This window comes from Ambystoma mexicanum, chromosome 2p, assembly GCF_040938575.1.
Source record: "Ambystoma mexicanum isolate Mex_15411 chromosome 2p, UKY_AmexF1_1, whole genome shotgun sequence".
Lineage (NCBI taxonomy): Eukaryota > Metazoa > Chordata > Amphibia > Caudata > Ambystomatidae > Ambystoma > Ambystoma mexicanum.
This window is the reverse complement of record NC_090923.1, coordinates 666,237,638-666,256,599: the sequence shown is the minus strand read 5'-3', so window position 1 is coordinate 666,256,599 and position 18,962 is coordinate 666,237,638. Positions and strand designations below refer to the sequence as shown.

The 18,962-nt window shown below is 47.5% G+C and overlaps 1 protein-coding gene across 3 annotated transcripts in view; it reads left to right on the top strand.

Moving 5' to 3' along the window:
- Positions 1–18,962, top strand: part of LOC138566675 (neuroglobin-like) — a 370,623-nt gene that overhangs the window by 325,784 nt on the left and 25,877 nt on the right. For all 3 annotated transcript variants that reach the window (XM_069644241.1, XM_069644243.1, XM_069644242.1), the window contains one exon: positions 16,963–17,043. In XM_069644241.1, the coding sequence (XP_069500342.1) occupies positions 16,963–17,043 (81 nt within the window). The remainder of the gene's footprint in view (positions 1–16,962; positions 17,044–18,962) is intronic.

Sequence of the window (18,962 nt, the reverse complement as noted above, 5' to 3'; positions counted from 1 at the left end):
GGTACGAGAAGCGCACTTGTGCACAGATAGTGAAGCACTGGAATTATCTCACCTGTTGCTCCAAGTCCAAGCTGGGTGCCAACATGGCCTCTGCTCTGACAACAGGAAGGGGGTCACCAGAGGAGGAGGAGCTGACCGAGCATGAACAGGATATGCGCCAATTCGTTCTACTGGAGCAGGTGCAAGGCACGGGAGGCCTAGGAAATTACGAGGACACATCCGGTGAGTGACCAACATTGTACATCCTGAGTAAGTAAAATAATGCATCACCAAGATGTATAATTGTGGTGCACATCTGGCTGCATTGGAATGACTGCCCCGGGTGAACCATGTCATGTGGTTTACTGACTCCTGTCCAGTGCACAAGCGTGGATACAAATAATGTGTTGTACATAAGTTGAACATGTCTGTGTAACAGTACACATCCCCACAAGCATAACCCCCTACAGCTGCAACATGATATCACAACATGCACAGTTGTTTGCTGAATCCTTAATGTGAGTGACTCTGCTCTGCTAGACATGCGCATGTATACGAAATACTAGTTGCACTTCATGCCTTGAGGTAGGGTATTGAATCTCTGTTCACACATGTCCAAGATGATACCCAACATGCCTTATGGCATGCCCTGAGTAAGTGTGCTTATGTCCAGACTGTTCACATCCCCGCTGCCCCAATGGCAATGACTCCTGAGGCAAATTGTTGTGAGGCCTGATCCCTGTTACCCTCCAACACTCCATGGGTACATGCCCCTCTACCTCTTGTGGGTCACTGTAACTGGTTCCAATCTACAACTCTGTAGACTTACTCTCAGCCTAGATGGTACTCTTAGAGCCATACATCACCTGGGACTATTTCCTTTTTCCCATACTTATGGCGTGTTCCCATTGGGTACAGTCCCTGTACCAAGACAACACTGGTGTGGGATGTGATGGATGCTGACTTGGATGTGGATATGTGTGTCTGCCTGTTGCCATGTGATATAATTGCATGTCACAGAGGCACATGTCCAAGCCCATTTCACTGGTATTAGTCAACAGGTTGCGGTACCATGATCCATAATGTGTTTCTTAACGACCTTGTTGGTTGGCAATGCGTCCACTGGCAGCATGGACCTGAACAGGGAATTGTGTTGCTAGTCTGCATATGCCATGCTCAGATAGCTTGTTGTCCAGAGTGTGTGGATTTTATATTTCTTATGGCAACATGCCCTGCATTTTGTTGTATGACAGCAATGTGATACACATGTTTACTCTAGACACGTTGCACATGACTCGTCATATCTTTTTCTATCTATGTGCAGTTGAGGATGCACCTGAGGCAGAGGAGGAGGATGAAGAAGAGTAGGTGGTGCTTCAGACCACCAGTGGAAGATGTGGTGTGGCAGACCGTGAGGACACATTGGTGCTACAGACCCTCCTGAGCCATGCTGCAGACTCTTCTGACTCTTTGGAGTATACTGGCTCTGATGCTGAACCGGATGTGCAGTCCTCAATGCTGGTGGAGGTGAGTGCACCAATTGGTGGAGCAGTTGGGGCCCATCAGTCTGCAGGGGGTCAGGTACCTTCACAAGGCCAGTCAGTGTTAGCACGCCCGTCTGTGGTGGTTATGCCTGCAAGGCCACCCTCCCATGTATTGGTTTTTGGTACAGATGTCCAAGGGAGTGTTGCAGACCTGCAGCCATGGACAGGGGCATCACAGTAAGCGTTCGGCACACCAACAGGCTGCTGCCTTTGAGAGTATGGCTGAGGGCATGGATAGGGTGACCACTTCCATGATCCCCCCCAGCAACACAGGTGGAGCAACAGCTGCAGGTCATGCGGTCCACATGCCACTACCACAGGCTGCGCATGGAAACCAACATCAGGGGCCGACGGGTAGATCTGCAGTGTCTACAGCATCCCTGCTTGCAGAGGGCCGGGCATACAGGGATGCCCTGAGGCGTGAGTTGTTGGCCCACAGGGCTGCAATCCGTGAGGAACATGCAGCCACCAAAAGAAAGTTCTGCCAGGAGGCATTAGCCTTGAGGCTGACAATCTTGGAGGAACTCCTTGCAACCCATGAGGGTGTGCATAGTGACCTCCAAGCTATCAGTCTGCTGGTGCACCCATCAGTGTCACGCATGATGGCTGCCACTGAGGACCAGGCCAGTGCACCGCATGATCAGCCTCCAGCACCACTTCCACCTGAAGATTCAACATAGCGTGGGGGTGCGAGCACAGACCTGCCTCCAGGTCCACCCTGCCAGCCTCTCCATTTGCCCTTTGCCCACCCATACGCAGGCGGTGTGCCTGTGGGTATGGATGGTGTGCCACCACCATGTCCACCGAGACGCCATGCTGTGTTGCAACATTGTGCAGGACACATGCCGCCACAATGATCCTGAAGACTACTGGTGGTGCATATAGCAACACACCACCAGAGTGGTCAAGGGAGCGGAAACGTGACTTGAGCACTCCGAATGCATGCTCCACTATAACCTAAGTTGCAATATGGTTAGTGTTGTACCTTACCTCAGCAGGTGTGTTAGAGTTGCGTATGGGCATCATCATGTATGTGCTCAGAGGATAAGCACTGACCCCGGTAGATGTGAGAATGGTTGTCATTGTCATTTGCTGACAGTGTCTACTGGTCTGTGCATGGCCATTCATACTCACCAATGAGCCATGTGTTGCCATGCTTCCCAACTTCCAGGTCCCAGTGTAGCAGGGGAGTCCTGAAGATTTAACTATCATGTGTGCTCCCATGATAGTTGGCATACGCTTCAGCAATGATGCCCTTGGCATCACACACAATTTGAACATTGATGGAGTGACAATGTTTCCGGTTGCGGTAGATGTGCTCTGTTGCTTGAGGTAGACATAGAGCAACACAAGTGCAATCAATAGCACCTAGCACTTTTGGAAAGTGTGCCACCCCATACAAATCCTGGGCCACTCATTGCCTTGCTGCCTGTGTTCTGGGCATATAGATATGCCGGCAGACAGAAGGATGTGCAGTTATGATTTCCAACACCCGGTGTAAGCAGCGAGCATGCGTGGCCTGGGAGATGCCACCTACTATATTGGTGGTCTGCTGGAATGACCTAGTGGGCAAAAAATGCAAAGCAGTGAGCATCTTTTGCAACTCTGCTGGAGTTGCCTTCGGAAGCCCCTGTGGCATCAGAACCTCCTAGAAAGACTCTTACTAAGTCTGTGAAGCCTGTTTTAGATAAGAGGTGCACTCCTCTCCCTAGTAAAGAGTGTTTCCAATACCTCCAGAACATTTATGAGGAGGATGATGATGGGGAGAGGTCTGATGGTGACCTTGAGCCTTTTGGTCTACCCTGTGAGACACGTAATGTTCCGGAATGTCTCACTGATGAGGATAGTAGGATTGAGCATTTGCGCAAGTCACTACATGATGCAAGTGGCCTCGACACCTCACCTGAGATGGAATTTGGGAAACCCAAACCGGGTGAACATGCAGAATCCTCCTATTGGAGGCTGATGTTGAGAGTTGCCGAATACCTGGGTTGGTCCAGGCCTCAGGGTGAATATGATCAAGATGATCTTACGGACATTTTGGATCAGGGTCCGTCCACTGACCAGGTGTTGCCATTTCATGTGGCCTTACAGAAAAGGGTGGCTGCTACTTGGACTTCCCCAGAATCTATTCCGGCGGTTGACAAGTCTGTGTTGAAGAAATACCACCCTTCAAGTGGCGACCCCGGCTACTTATCCACTCACCCCACTCCTGAGAATCTGGTGGTTCAGGCGGCTACGGCCACCTCAAAGCAAGCAGCGTACCCCTCCATCCCTCCGGACTGGGATGATAAACGCATGGATGGATGGGCGCGCAAGGTATTTGCTGCTGGGAGTATGGCCCTCAAAGCGGCCAACTCCACTTGTGCCTTGGTGAAGTTTTCACACACTCTGTGGAATTGTATTTCGCTGTCAGCTGAGCATATCCCAGAAGGGGAAGAAAGGGATGGCTTTCTGGCCATTGTGCAGGATGGCAAGGACGCCATGTGTGAATCCCTTCAGTCTGGTTTGGACACTGCGGATTGTGTAGTGCGGTCCATGGCTATGAGCACCGTGATGCGCATATTTGCATGGTTGCAGAATTCTGGTTTTGCACCAGATGTGCAGGCCCGTCTTCTCAACATGCCCTTTGACGGGTCGCATCTTTTTGGCAGCAAGGCTGACGAGAGCCTTGAAAAGTTGCAGACCGCCAAGGCGGCTGCCAAATCTTTGGGCGGGGCTGTCCGACAACCTCTGCCTTTCCATCCTAGGGGACAGCAATGGAAGGGTGGTTCCTTTCGCTATTACTCCTCATTTGGAAAGGAGAAGAGGATGCCCAGTCAAAGGGGCCTCCGAAGAGGCACTCACGGTGGACGAAGTAGGGGTGCCAAAGCCACTCAGGCAGCTGCCTCTTTGCCTTCTGGCACTGTCACTGCCGCTTCTAAGCAGCTATGAGGTCATGACTCATCGTTCTCCAGTGGGGGCAGGCTGTCACAGCATCTCAAAGAATGACGAGCCATTAATTCAGATGTGTGGGCTCTGGATACTATAGTCCACAGTTACTGCCTCCCTTTTCTTCAATGACCTCATGGCAATCCACCAGGGAAACACTCTTTGAAGGTTCCGTATCCGCACCTTGTGCAGGAGGTTTTGGCCCTGCTAGAGGAAGGCGCTATAGAACCCGTGCCTTTGGCGGAGCGGAACAAAGGTTGGTATTCCCCTTATTTTTTGATACCCAAGAAGGACGGAGGACTGAGACCCATCTTGTACTTATGTTGCTTGAAGAAGTTCCTCAGGAAGGACAAGTTCAAGATGGTCACTCAGGCTCTCTAGCTTCAGGATAGGTTGGTGTCATTTGACCTGCAGGATGCTTATTTCCATGTGCTAATACATCTCAAGCACAGGAAATACCTCACGTTTGCAGACGGTGGATCCCACTATCAGTTTTGGGTCCTGCTGTTGGGGCTCACCTCTGCCTCAAGGGTTTTCACCAAGCTCATGGTGGTGGTGGCAGCGCATCTCAGGAGAGGGGGGAGTCATGTCTAGCCCTACCTGGACGATTGGTTGATCAGGGTGCGTTCTCCCGAACAAGCCTTGGATCATCTAAGAGTCACCTGCCACTCTCTTCACAAGCTGGGCTTCTCCCTGAACTTCAAGAAGTCGCATATGACACCATCCCAACGGCTGCAGTACATAGGGGCAGTTTAGAACACATTGTTGGGGTTGTGATCACCACCCAAGGGGATGGTTCATCACATTCTACAGATTCTCACAAAATTTCAATAAGCCTAGAGTCTTCTGGCTGTTGCATTCTTGAGGTTGCTTGGCCTCATGGCATCCTGTATTTTTCACGTGCCAGAGGCTCGCTTGAGGATAAGATCCCTTCAGTGGGCTCTAAGGATTCAGTGGTCCCAGTTCTCGGGCAGGATTTCGGATATCCTTCATGTTCCGCCCGCGGTCTCGCAGAATCTTCTTTAGTGGGCCGACAAGGAGAATCTCATGAAAGGGGAGCCTTTTTAGCAACCATGGGCAGAGGTCACAGTGGTGACAGATGCTTCCCTGACAGGGGGGGAGCTCATGGTGGCGATCTGTCCATCAGCGGTCGCTGGTCTCCATCGGAGTCCAGACTTCACATCAATCTTTTGGAGCTGAGAGCAATCAGGCTAGCACTGAAGGCTTTCCTGCCTTCTGCATGGGGGAAGAATGTCATGATAATGACAGACAACACAGTGGCAATGCATTACCTCAACAAAAGAGGGGGTGTAGGGTCGCTGCCTCTGTGCAGCTAGACAATCCAGCTCTGGTTCTGGGCGATCAATGAGGGAATGTCCCTATCAGCGCTTCATCTCGCTGGCAAGGAGAACATGGTGGCGGGTGCTCTGAGAAGGCAGGGCGCAGTATCTCACGAGTGGGAGCTAGCTCATGAAGTCGTTCAAGAGATCTTCGCCCTTTGGGGAACCCCACAGGTGGACCTGTTCACAACCGGTGCCAACCGGAAGTGTGAAAGGTTCTGATCAAGGGAATTTCCTCTCAGGAGCTCTAGGAGACGCGTTTGTGGTGGAGTGGCTCTTTCTGCTACTGTATGCATTTCAGACTGTACCCATCATCTATCAGGTTCTCAGGAGGTTGAGAAGGTCCAGGACCCGCATGATCCTCATTGCACCGGATTGGGCCCGGAGAGCGGGGTATCTTGACCTTCTAGAAATGTCCATCTGTCCTCTAATGCATCTGCCCCTCAGGTCTACTCTCGCAGGAGGAAGGTTGGGTTCTCCCTCCGGAGGTCAAGACTCTCAACCTTCACGCATTGTTTCTGAGAGGTTGAGATATAGAGATTGGGACCTTCCAGGATGACTTGATGGAGGTGTTGCTTTCGGCTTTACGGCCGGCAGCGAAGACCCTGTAGCGTTGTCATTGGTGTACGTTTTTCGACTGGTGGAGGGGTCGGAATGTGGATCCTTTTCAGTGCTCGATTCTGGAGATTCTCTCTTTTCTGCTTTCCTTGGCCCACAGGGGCCTTCAGGTGGACATCATTAAAGGTTACTTGGCAGCGCTGTCTATATTTAAGCGCTCTTCAGAGGAATGCTCTTATTTTAAAATTCCACTAATCACTCCATTTTTGAAAGGGCTCACAAATGTGTTCCCACCGTCTCCATTTCAGGTGCTGGTCTGGGACCTTAATTTGGTTTTGAGATTTCTGATGGGTGCTCCATTCGAGCCTTTGCACTCTTGCTCTTTGAGGCTGTTGACATTTAAGACTGTTTTCTTAGTTGCAGTTACTTCTGCTAGAAGAGTGAGTGAGTTGCAGGCACTTTCTACTAAGCCACCTTTTACTTTGTTCCACAAGGACAGGGTTGTACTGAAAGTTTGTCCGTTCTTTTTACCTAAGGTTGTGTAAGAATTTCATTTGAGTCAGAAGGTGGTACTCCCGCTTTCTATCCTCCTCATCCTAGTAAGGAAGAGGAACGGCTTCATAGGTTGGATCCTAGGAGAGCCTTGAGCTTTAATCTCTCCAGAATGGCCAAACTTAGAGTGGACGACCAGCTCTTTGTGCGATATACAGGTCACCGTTTGGGACAGGCGGTTTCTAAGCAAACCCTCTCTAGGTGGATTATCCTCACTATTTCGGAATGTTACCGGTTGGCTGGTAAGGACCCTCCTGAAGGGTTGCGAGCACCTTCCACCAGGGTAATTGCCACTTCAACAGCACTTCAGAGGGGTGTGCCCATTAAGAATATCTGTGACACTGTAACATGGTCTTCTATACACACGTTTGTTAAGCATTACTCCTTGGATACGTCCCATGCCCAGGATGCTGCCTTGGTAAGGCAGTTCTGTACTCTGCCATTTGAATTAGATATATCTAAATTCTTTCCCTCCTCCACTCATCTTTACTGCTTTGGGAATCTCTCATAGATGAGGAATACGTTGGAGGACACAATCCATTCGAAGAACAAGTTACTTACCAAACTGGTAACCTTCTTTCGACTGGATGTTCCTCCAACGTATTCCTCATCACCGTCCCACCCTACCCCTCTCAAGAATATCCCATGCCATTAAAGCTTATATCCTGCAAGGCAAAGTGCCATCGGCTTTGGACTCTAGGCATGTATGCAACACATTGTGAGGGGCAAAAAACATGAACTGATGCTACGGGCGCCATGCGTCCTACTTATAACATCCGATGACGTCAACCTTGACGGATGCCCTCGAGGGACATCAACTCGACGCCATCGACACAAGGGCGCTCTCTGCCTAAAAAAAAATCCCAAGCAGCACAGCTGTGGACATTACATGTCGTAGATGAGGAATACGTTGGAAGAAGATCCAGTCGAAAGAACGTTACTAGTTTGGTAAGTAACCTGTTCTTCTGTTGGAGTCTCATACAAGGCGTTTGTCGAGTCGCAGTGACGTGGTGGACTGCCGTGGATTCCTCGCAAGTCCCGGGTAAGCCATGCGCATTGTTTTCCATTAATCGACGAATGGGGACGTGTGTCTGATTTTGCGCGCAAGTACCCTATTTACCCTATTGAAAAGTGACGGCTTCATGTAATGTCAATATGCAGGGCATAACCAGTCCAAATCATCAACAGCATCGATGATGAATTACTTAAACTCAAAAACAAATGCTTCAGGACAGAGGTACACTGCCATTTTTTAAGAGAGTACCTGAAAGCCAACCTAGTCACAGTAGGACTTACCATTCGGAATGAACCAGCACTCTTTTCAGAAAACAAAGAATATATGTTGGGTTTCAATCAGATTGCCACAAGATGCAGTAGGGATTTAATGGCCCTCACGATAGCAATGGCCCAAAGCATCCACCTGAAAATCAAAGAAGAACTTGGCTCCGAGAAAGAGAAATGTATCAACACTGCTTCCCTCGTTAAAGCACGAGAAAAACTAAAAAAGATGAATGCAACAATGACCAGTTCATGGCTGACACTCTCGAGAAGAAACATAAGAAACTAGCGACCCAGGATTGGTCACTTCTTGTCTGCAGCCTGACCTAGGTTAGGTCATAGATTAGGATACCCACATAGACCCGATGATGATGATGAATTGTTGTTTTATGCTTATCGTGTTTATAATTGTGACAATATGATTTTTGAATTGTCCAATTTAATATAAGCAGTGCTCACAGGCACTGCTCTGACAAAAATGTTTGGTGTTCACATATTGCACTGTGCCCTATTGTTTTATAATTAATTATTTTGCACTATTATTGTTTTATTTTGAATGCAAAAACATGAAAAGAAAAATAAGTAAAAAAATTGCCAGGAATGTACAGAGCAGCAAACTATTGTACCTTTATACGTAAACGAAAACAGGAATACAATTGATTCAGCCAATTTAAGAAGGTTGACTTGAAAAAGCCTTTTGTAGAGAATATAATTATTATTTTACAACGCTATGAACTTAGAACCAGGCTCTTGATTCATTCTAGCCATTGGTCCATTGGTTCTGGTAATTATCTCATACACGCAAATAACAAGGGGGGGTCCTGGGAGACTCTCTGCCAGACATTAGTCCTGGTTACAAGAGCCTTACCCAGAGTCTTTAGCTCACTATCTTTCACAGAGGAGAAATATCCCAAACATATCAGTCTTTGTCCTGCCCTGGGGCAGTCCAGCACCGAAATGCTAGGCAATTCTCCTCTGAACAAGAGTACCAACAGCAACCCCAGACACGTGTTTCGGTCTGGGTGAACCTCATCAGTAGGGTGTAACTTTGCCTCTCTAAGAATAGTGAGCAAGGATTCCTCTAGTAACTTAAGGTGAGACCCAAAGTTACTTGAAATATACAAATAACACGGGGGTACTGGGAGACTCTCTGCCAGGCACAAGTCCTGGTTAGAAGAGCCTTAACCAGAGTCTTTAGCTCACCATCTTTCACAGAGGAGAAATATCCCAAACATATCAGTCTTTGTCCTGCCCTGGGGCAGTCCAGCACCGAAATGCTAGGCAATTCTCCTCTGAACAAGAGTACCAACAGCAACCCCAGACACGTGTTTCGGTCTGGTTGAACCTCATCAGTAGGGTGTAGCTGTGCCTCTCTTAGAATAGTGAGCAAGGGGTCCATGTCTGGATTCCCCTAGTAACTTAGGGTGAGACCCAAAGTACCTTGAAATATGCAAATAACAAGGGAGGTCCTGGGAGACACTCTGCCAGACATTATTCCTGATCACAAGAGCCTTACGCAGAGTCTTTAGCTCACTATCTTTCACAGAGGAGAAATATCCCAAACATATCAGTCTTTGTCCTGCCCTGGGGCAGTCCAGCACCGAAATGCTAGGCAATTCTCCTCTGAACAAGAGTACCAACAGCAACCCCAGACACGTGTTTCGGTCTGGTTGAACCTCATCAGTAGGGTGTAGCTGTGCCTCTCTTAGAATAGTGAGCAAGGGGTCCATGTCTGGATTCCCCTAGTAACTTAGGGTGAGACCCAAAGTACCTTGAAATATGCAAATAACAAGGGAGGTCCTGGGAGACACCCTGCCAGACATTATTCCTGATCACAAGAGCCTTACGCAGAGTCTTTAGCTCACTATCTTTCACAGAGGAGAAATATCCCAAACAAATCAGTCTTTGCCCTGCCCTGGGGAAGTCCAGCACCGAAATGCAAGGCTATTCTCCTCTGAACAAGAGTACCAACAGCAACCCCAGACACGTGTTTCGGTCTGGGTGAACCTCATCAGTAGGGTGTAACTTTGCCTCTCTAAGAATAGTGAGCAAGGATTCCTCTAGTAACTTAAGGTGAGACCCAAAGTTACTTGAAATATACAAATAACACGGGGGTACTGGGAGACTCTCTGCCAGGCACAAGTCCTGGTTAGAAGAGCCTTAACCAGAGTCTTTAGCTCACCATCTTTCACAGAGGAGAAATATCCCAAACATATCAGTCTTTGTCCTGCCCTGGGGCAGTCCAGCACCGAAATGCTAGGCAATTCTCCTCTGAACAAGAGTACCAACAGCAACCCCAGACATGTGTTTTGGTCTGGTTGAACCTCATCAGTAGGGTGTAGCTGTGCCTCTCTAAGAATAGTGAGCAAGGGGTCCACGTTTGGATTCCCCTAGTAACTTAGGGTGAGACCCAAAGTTACTTGAAATATGCAAATAACAAGGGGGGTGCTGGGAGACTCTCTGCCAGACATTAGTCCTGTTACGAGAGCCTTACCCAGAGTGTTTAGCTCACTATCTTTCACAGAGGAGAAATATCCCAAACATATCAGTCTTTGTCCTGCCCTGGGGAAGTCCAGCACCGAAATACTGGGCAATTCTCCTCTGAACAAGAGTACCAACAGCAACCCCAGGCACGTGTTTCAGTCTGGTTGAACCTCATCAGTAGGGTGTAGCTGTGCCTCTCTAAGAATAGTGAGCAAGGGGTCCACATCTGGATTCCCCTAGTAACTTAGGGTGAGACCCAAAGTTATTTGAAATATGCAACTAACAAGGGGGGTCCTGGGAGACTCTCTGCCAGACATTAGTCCTGGTTACAAGTGCCTTGCCCAGAGTCTTTAGCTCACTCTCTGTCACAGAGGAGAAATATCCCAAACATATCAGTATTTGTCCGGCCGGGTTGCAGTCCAGCACCGAAATGCTAGGCAATTCTCCTCTGAACAAGAGTACCAACAGCAACCCCAGACATGTGTTTTGGTCTGGTTGAACCTCATCAGTAGGGTGTAGCTGTGCCTCTCTAAGAATAGTGAGCAAGGGGTCCACGTTTGGATCGCCTAGTAACTTAGGGTGAGACCCAAAGTTACTTGAAATATGCAAATAACAAGGGGGGTGCTGGGAGACTCTCTGCCAGACATTAGTCCTGTTACGAGAGCCTTACCCAGAGTGTTTAGCTCACTATCTTTCACAGAGGAGAAATATCCCAAACATATCAGTCTTTGTCCTGCCCTGGGGAAGTCCAGCACCGAAATACTGGGCAATTCTCCTCTGAACAAGAGTACCAACAGCAAACCCAGGCACGTGTTTCAGTCTGGTTGAACCTCATCAGTAGGGTGTAGCTGTGCCTCTCTAAGAATAGTGAGCAAGGAGTCCACGTCTGGATTCCCCTAGTAACTTAGGGTGAGACCCAAAGTTATTTGAAATATGCAAATAACAATGGGGGTCCTGGGAGACTCTCTGCCAGACATTAGTCCTGGTTACAAGTGCCTTGCCCAGAGTCTTTAGCTCACTCTCTGTCACAGAGGAGAAATATCCCAAACATATCAGTATTTGTCCGGCCGGGTTGCAGTCCAGCACCGAAATGCTAGGCAATTCTCCTCTGAACAAGAGTACCAACAGCAACCCCAGACATGTGTTTTGGTCTGGTTGAACCTCATCAGTAGGGTGTAGCTGTGCCTCTCTAAGAATAGTGAGCAAGGGGTCCACGTTTGGATCGCCTAGTAACTTAGGGTGAGACCCAAAGTTACTTGAAATATGCAAATAACAAGGGGGGTGCTGGGAGACTCTCTGCCAGACATTAGTCCTGTTACGAGAGCCTTACCCAGAGTGTTTAGCTCACTATCTTTCACAGAGGAGAAATATCCCAAACATATCAGTCTTTGTCCTGCCCTGGGGAAGTCCAGCACCGAAATACTGGGCAATTCTCCTCTGAACAAGAGTACCAACAGCAAACCCAGGCACGTGTTTCAGTCTGGTTGAACCTCATCAGTAGGGTGTAGCTGTGCCTCTCTAAGAATAGTGAGCAAGGAGTCCACGTCTGGATTCCCCTAGTAACTTAGGGTGAGACCCAAAGTTATTTGAAATATGCAAATAACAAGGGGGGTCCTGGGAGACTCTCTGCCAGACATTAGTCCTGGTTACAAGTGCCTTGCCCAGAGTCTTTAGCTCACTCTCTGTCACAGAGGAGAAATATCCCAAACATATCAGTATTTGTCCGGCCGGGTTGCAGTCCAGCACCGAAATGCTAGGCAATTCTCCTCTGAACAAGAGTACCAACAGCAACCCCAGACACGTGTTTCGGTCTGGTTGAACCTCATCAGTAGGGTGTAGCTGTGCCTCTCTAAGAATAGTGAGCAAGTGGTCCACATCTGGATTCTCTTACTAACTTAGGGTGAGACCTGGGAGACTCTCTGCCAGACATTAGTCCTGGTTACAAGAGCCTTATCCAGAGTCTTTAGCTCACTATTTTTCACAGAGGAGAAATATCCCAAACATAATTGTCTTTGTCCTGGTCCTGCCCTGGGGCAGTCCAGCACCAAAATGCTAGGCTATTCACCTCTGAACAAGAGTACCAAGAGCAACCCCAGACACATGTTTCGGTCTGGTTGAACCTCATCAGTAAGGTGTAGCTGTGCCTCTCTAAGAATAGTGAGCAAGGGGTCCACATCTGGATTCCCCTAGTAACTTAGGGTGAGACCCAAACTTACTTGAAATATACAAATAACACAGGGGGTCCTGGGAGACTCTCTGCCAGACATTAGTCCTGGTTACAATAGCCTTAACCAGAGTCTTTAGCTCACTATCTTTCACAGAGGAGAAATATCCCAAACATATCAGTCTTTGTCCTGCCCTAGGCAGTCCAACACCGAAATGCTAGGCAATTCTCCTCTGAACAAGAGTACCAACAGCAACCCCAGACACGTGTTTCGGTCTGGTTGAACCTCATCAGTAGGGTGTAGCTGTGCCTCTCTAAGAATAGTGAGCAAGGGGTCCATGTCTGGATTCCCCTAGTAACTTAGGGTGAGACCCAAAGTTACTTGAAATATGCAAAAAACAAGGGGGGTCCTGGGAGATTCTCTGCCAGACATTAATCCTGGTTACAAGAGCATTACCCAGAGTCTTTAGCTCACTATCTGTCACAGAGGAGAAATATCCCAACATATCAGTCTTTGTCCTGCCCTGGGGCAGCCAAGCACCGAAATGCTAAGCAATTCTCCTCTGAACAAGAGTATCAACAGGAACCCCAGACACATGTTTCAGTCTGGTTGAACCTCATCAGTAGGGTGTAGCTGTGCCTCTCTAAGAATAGTGAGCAAGGGGTCCACGTCTGGATTCCCCTAGTAATTTAGGGTGAGATGCAAAGTTACTTGAAAATGCAAATAACAAGGAGGGTCCTGGGAGACTCTCTGCCAGACATTAGTCCTGGTTACAAGAGCCTTATCCAGAGTCTTTAGCTCACTATCTTTCACAGGGGAGAAACATCCCAAACATATCAGTCTTTGTTCTGCCCTGGGGCAGTCCAGCACCGAAATGCTAGGCTATTCTCCTCTGAACAAGAGTACCAACAGCATCCCCAGACACGTGTTTCGGTCTGGTTGAACCTCATCAGTAGGGTGTAGCTGTGAGAATAGTGAGTGCCTCTCTAAGAATAGTGAGCAAAGGGTCCACGTCTGGATTCCCCAAGTAACTTAGGGTGAGACCCAAAGTTACTTGAAATATGCAAATAACAAGGGGGGTCTGGGAGACTCTCTGCCAGACATTAGTCCTGGTTACACGAGCCTTACCCAGAGTGTTTGCTCACTATCTGTCACAGAGGAGAAATATCCCAAACATATCAGTCTTCAGTCCAGCACCGAAATGCTAGGCAATTCTCCTCTGAACAAGAGTACCAACAGCAACCCCAGACACGTGTTTCGGTCTGGTTGAACCTCATCAGTAGGGTGTAGCTGTGCCTCTAAGAACTCATGTCTGGCAGAGAATCTCTCAGGGCCCCCCTTGTTATTTGCAATTATTTCATACAATTATCTCATATACTTATGACTGTATGTTAAGTTAACAAGTGGCAGGACACCCTGCGTTACATACCTGTGAACGCCTAGCCCTCTGACCTTTCACATAGGGGCTCCCCTCTAGTTACTTATGCATCTGATTGGCATGACATTTTCTCGTGCATTGGGGTAACGTTTTATGTTAAGCTTGGCTTGGTGTCGCCATTCTAAGACCAGGTCTCCTTATGTTGTCACGTGTATGTTTCCTCCAGTCCTTCAGTCTTTGTACTTGAGACTACTCTTCATGTACCCAAGTAGCTTTCCTTTCGACCGCTGTACATGCTTGGTATAATGCATGCTCTTGTTAGTGGTTTCCTGTCTCGCAAGTCTTTCTGTATGAAGCCTCTGGCATTATCGCGAGGTCGTACTCTGAGATGGCCACCTTCTTGACTCCTTTACCATTACATTTTAGAAACCACGTGAGCTTGCTGCTTTGGCCTTTGGTTTTGACACCTTTTACACCCAGCATTCTGCTATGGCTAATTATACGCAGGGTTCCTGTATTGTCGACGTTTTTTTCGTTTCTTACTGGCGAAGTGCCCCACCACGAGTAAACCTTGCAGCATGGCGTCATTTTTTTCCAAATGGGCAATGATTTGCTAGTTCTCTGATAGCCAAAAAGTAGACCTCAACACTCTCCCCAGTTTTCAGTTGTAGAATATTCCCTTCCAGTCAATCTGTTTGGTTAGTCTTTGCATTGTTTCTACATATTTGTCATGGGAGGATGGCTCAGGGGCAATGTGATTTCCTTGGCAGCACAATGACTTGGAGCAGCACAGGTTCGACCCATGGGTCCGCGCTTAGAAACCTCTGGGTTTTAAATGTGTTGAAAAAAACCTCTTATCAAAAACCGTGCTTTTAATTTGTTTTCCTTCTCGTGCAGTCCTAAAACTCCTGAGATCCTCCATGCCCAGCATGTTGTCTTATGTTATGTTATGTTGATTTATAATGCGCACTGATACCACCCGAGATCAGTCTCCAGGCGCTCGCATGGCAATGGAAGAGAAGAGTGCGGGGTGTGTTGGTGAGGATAGGATGATAGGATAGGTTCAGAACCAGGTGTAAGTGGCGTCTGTGTGCAATGTCTTGCATTTAGGAGTTGGTTCTAGACGCCCCGCTTGTTGCAATCATATGGGTAGGAGGACTCAGTGCCTCGGATGTGTGCTAGTGTTTGTGTTGGTTTTGTGGGTCATATGAGCTTGGAGTGGAGTTTCAGTTCTGCCCACTGGTTAGTTGTATCCATAATTGGGCCCAGAGTCACGGATGACTGGTGTTTTATTGCATTGTGATGGTGTGCATTTGTGTAGTGTCGATGGATTTATTTACGGACTATTTGCAAGGGTGTTCTCCTCTAAGGTTACACCCAGAGTGTCAGAGAGATGGTTGAGTGCGAGGATTAGATTAGTTCTCATTGTGTCTATGTGTAGTGTGCTTAGCCCCTGGTTGATATGATATGATATGATTAGTTATTTATTACGCGCTTAATACCCAGAGCTTTCTAAGAGCGGATCGAACCTGTGTTGCTCCGTGTCGTCTTGTTTCCAAGGTGAGCACGTTGCCTCTGAGCTATCCTCCCGATACCGTGTATATAGTGGCGTTGGTTATGTTGGAGGAGCAAGAAGGGGGAATAGGTTGGTACATTGGTTAGTGTGACAGTGCCTCTATTGGTTGGTTAGCGTTGCCTCTTTTCTGCTTACTCCCTCATTCTGTAACTCTTGGGCTTCTATGCATGCATTGACACTGGCCTTCCATTACTGCCACAGGATTTCAGGCATGCCTGGTATTAGTAGGAATGTTGGTGGTGCTGTGGCAGCTGCACCACAGTGATGAGTTTGAGGAAGTGGCTTGCAGGTTATGTCTGTTGTGTGTGCTTGCTTCTGGACTGTCGTTGTGGGTTGTCTGCTCACTCCTGCTTGTCGAAATTGTGGAAATGTGGATTTGTTATAAATAATGCCTGTGATACTCAAGTTCTTAAATATGAAAAATACTTTATTTGTTCATTTGTAGGGAGCGTGCTGCTTAAAATAGGAGACGGAGAGAGTGTATGTAGTGGGGCATTGTTTTCCCGCACTGATTGTGAGACAGGTGCAGGCAGGCGCAGCAATATACTTTTTATGACACTTTGACACTTGACCTGTCTCTTAACTGTCTCCAAACCCCGTTTACATGATCTCATGATCACCCTGGTGAACCTCTCTGGGAAGTTGACGTGGGATGAAAAGGCAAAGGTTAGATGGGATTTACCAAAAACCTCTAAGGGGGAGAGACTGGGTTATAATAACCTGTAGCAGAAAACAAAAGGAAAGGCGAACAGAATGCTATTGTAAGGCATCTTCAGTTGTTCTTAACCTTAGTTATCATCAGTTCCCCCCACAGTGGGTTACATGTGGGTCGCTCTCATCTCTCTCTCTGTCTCTCTCTCTCTCTTTCTCTCTCTCTCTCTCTCTCTCTCTCTCTCCCTCTCTCTTATTCTGTTGCACTTCTGTCATACCATGCCCGGTGTGGCTGGTGCAGCACTGAGGATTTAAAGAGGTCCTCGCTCTCGCCAATATCTTTCAATGAACCCTGCCCTCTGTGTCATGCCCACAATCCTTCCTCATGCCACCCTTTCCTCAATGTTTCTTCTGTCCCCCTCATATCACAGTTCCACTATTTGTGTTGTATTTCCATCACTGACTAAATGTTCAAAACGTTGCATACTTTCTGGAGTGATGCTAACTTCTTTCACCCCATCTCTAGTATGTAGGTGTGCAGTTCATCCGTGCTGTGAAGCCAATCCTCAAGGAAAGATGGACATCTGAGGTTCAGGATGCCTGGGAGGTAATGGGAGCAGTGAGCAAGGGGAGTGACTGGTCTCCCTTCCCCTTCTTTTTATTTATTTCACTACCTCACCTTTGCTACTCTTCTTATTCTCTTTAGTTCTATTTATAGATCATCCACCATCCATGCATGCTCTGTGAACCACTAGAAAGCAGGAAAAACAGGTGGAAATTGGAGGACATAGAGCACTAGGTGGCGGAGAGAGGGATGAGCAGATGAAATCAAGACGCTGAAGCAAGAGGCAGCCACAGTTCTGGCAAAAAGTTTAGGTTATTCATGAAGTGCGTTGAAACTGTTTTTGGTCTCAGTTTCATGTGATCTTTGGTCTTATTTTTTTCTGAGATAGTAGGAAGAGGAGTGTTCCAAAAATATCAGAGCCTGAACAATCAGTCTACTGCTGCATTGTAATTGCATTGTATTGCAGAAAGATCTCAATTTTTTCATTGTAACATGTTTACAGATGTGTGTTTGTACTTTCTAATGGCTACAGGAAATTCACAGGACCTTGAGCCTGATCCGAGACTTTGGTTGCGGATAATACAGAGCCTATGTGGTAGGTTCTGTAAGGCCGAATGGCAGTATGGCGGTCTGAGTTTAGATCTGCTGAAGGTTGAATGGTGGCAGCAGAGAGCATTGGCATACTTACCTAGACAGACCGTCTCTCTTTATATTACACTTGGAGGCTGAGTGGATGCAATTAGGTGATGTCCTTGCTAAGGTTTAAATGAGGATGGCAGAATTTGACAGTACAATTTACTGGTAGATGTGGCCGGAGTTGGGAGTTCTATGTGTGTCAGAGTATTTGAGAAGCAAGTCAGAGAGGTGTTGGTTGCCCAGAAAAATAAGTACTGTACTTGTTACAATACGGTGAATTTATTGGCGTTTTTCCAGCCTGAATAGATGATTGGCAGGATGTGATCATGTCAGAGGTAAAGCGGATGCCTTACCCAGAATCTCATCAATAGAGTAGCTATAGGGCACAAGTGTCAACGCACTGTTAAGTTTAACTTTTAGGTTGAGTGCTGTGCGGGCTTTGCAATGATGCTCTATATTGAATTCAACTTCTTCTTTTCAAATGTTTCTACTTCACTGCTTCTTGTTTGAAACTCTGCTTTTCCTTCTGCAATGCTTTATTCTCATTCTCTGTCTCTGCCTCCTTCCGTTATCTGCTTTCCTTTCTCATTGCTTCTCCCGCTGTCAACTCTTTCCACATCCATCACTCCTCTGCTGCTATCTCTCCATCTTCATTTTGCGCTTACATTATACTGCCTTTCTTCCTATTTACCTCAGCCTGCCCTTCTTACATTGCCTCTTTCTGCATTATTTGTAGACTGTTTTTCTTACACTGTTCCTTAATTCCTCCCAACAAAATCAACATGATTCTGCAACACATAGACACCAACACTACAACTGACAGCACACTACACATCCCATCTCGCAAAACCACAACTACCTAGACAACATTCAAGACACTCGCTATGGAAGACCTCACTGCCACCCTAGAATCCCTTAAGGAAGCATCATACGTAGACAACAACCTCCCTGCCTCTGTACTCAAGACCCTAGCTAATGAAGCACTCCTCCCTTACCTGACAATCATCAACATCTCCCTACCTCAAAGCATCTTCCCCTCAGCCCTCAAGACAGGACACATGTTACCGCTTCTCAAGAAACCAACACTGAACCCTGACAACCTCAGTAACTACTGCCCCATCACCTAGGTACGTTCCATGAGAAAAAAAGTGGCCACGCAACTCCTTCAGTTCTATCAATGTGGTACAGACCTAGATGCATCACAGAAACGGCTACCATCAAGGTGATTGATGATGCCCTTAAAATTCTCAATGATGGCCATCCTTGCCTCGTGGTTTTCCTTGACCTCTCAGCAGTGATACAGTAGACCACAGATACTCACTGAC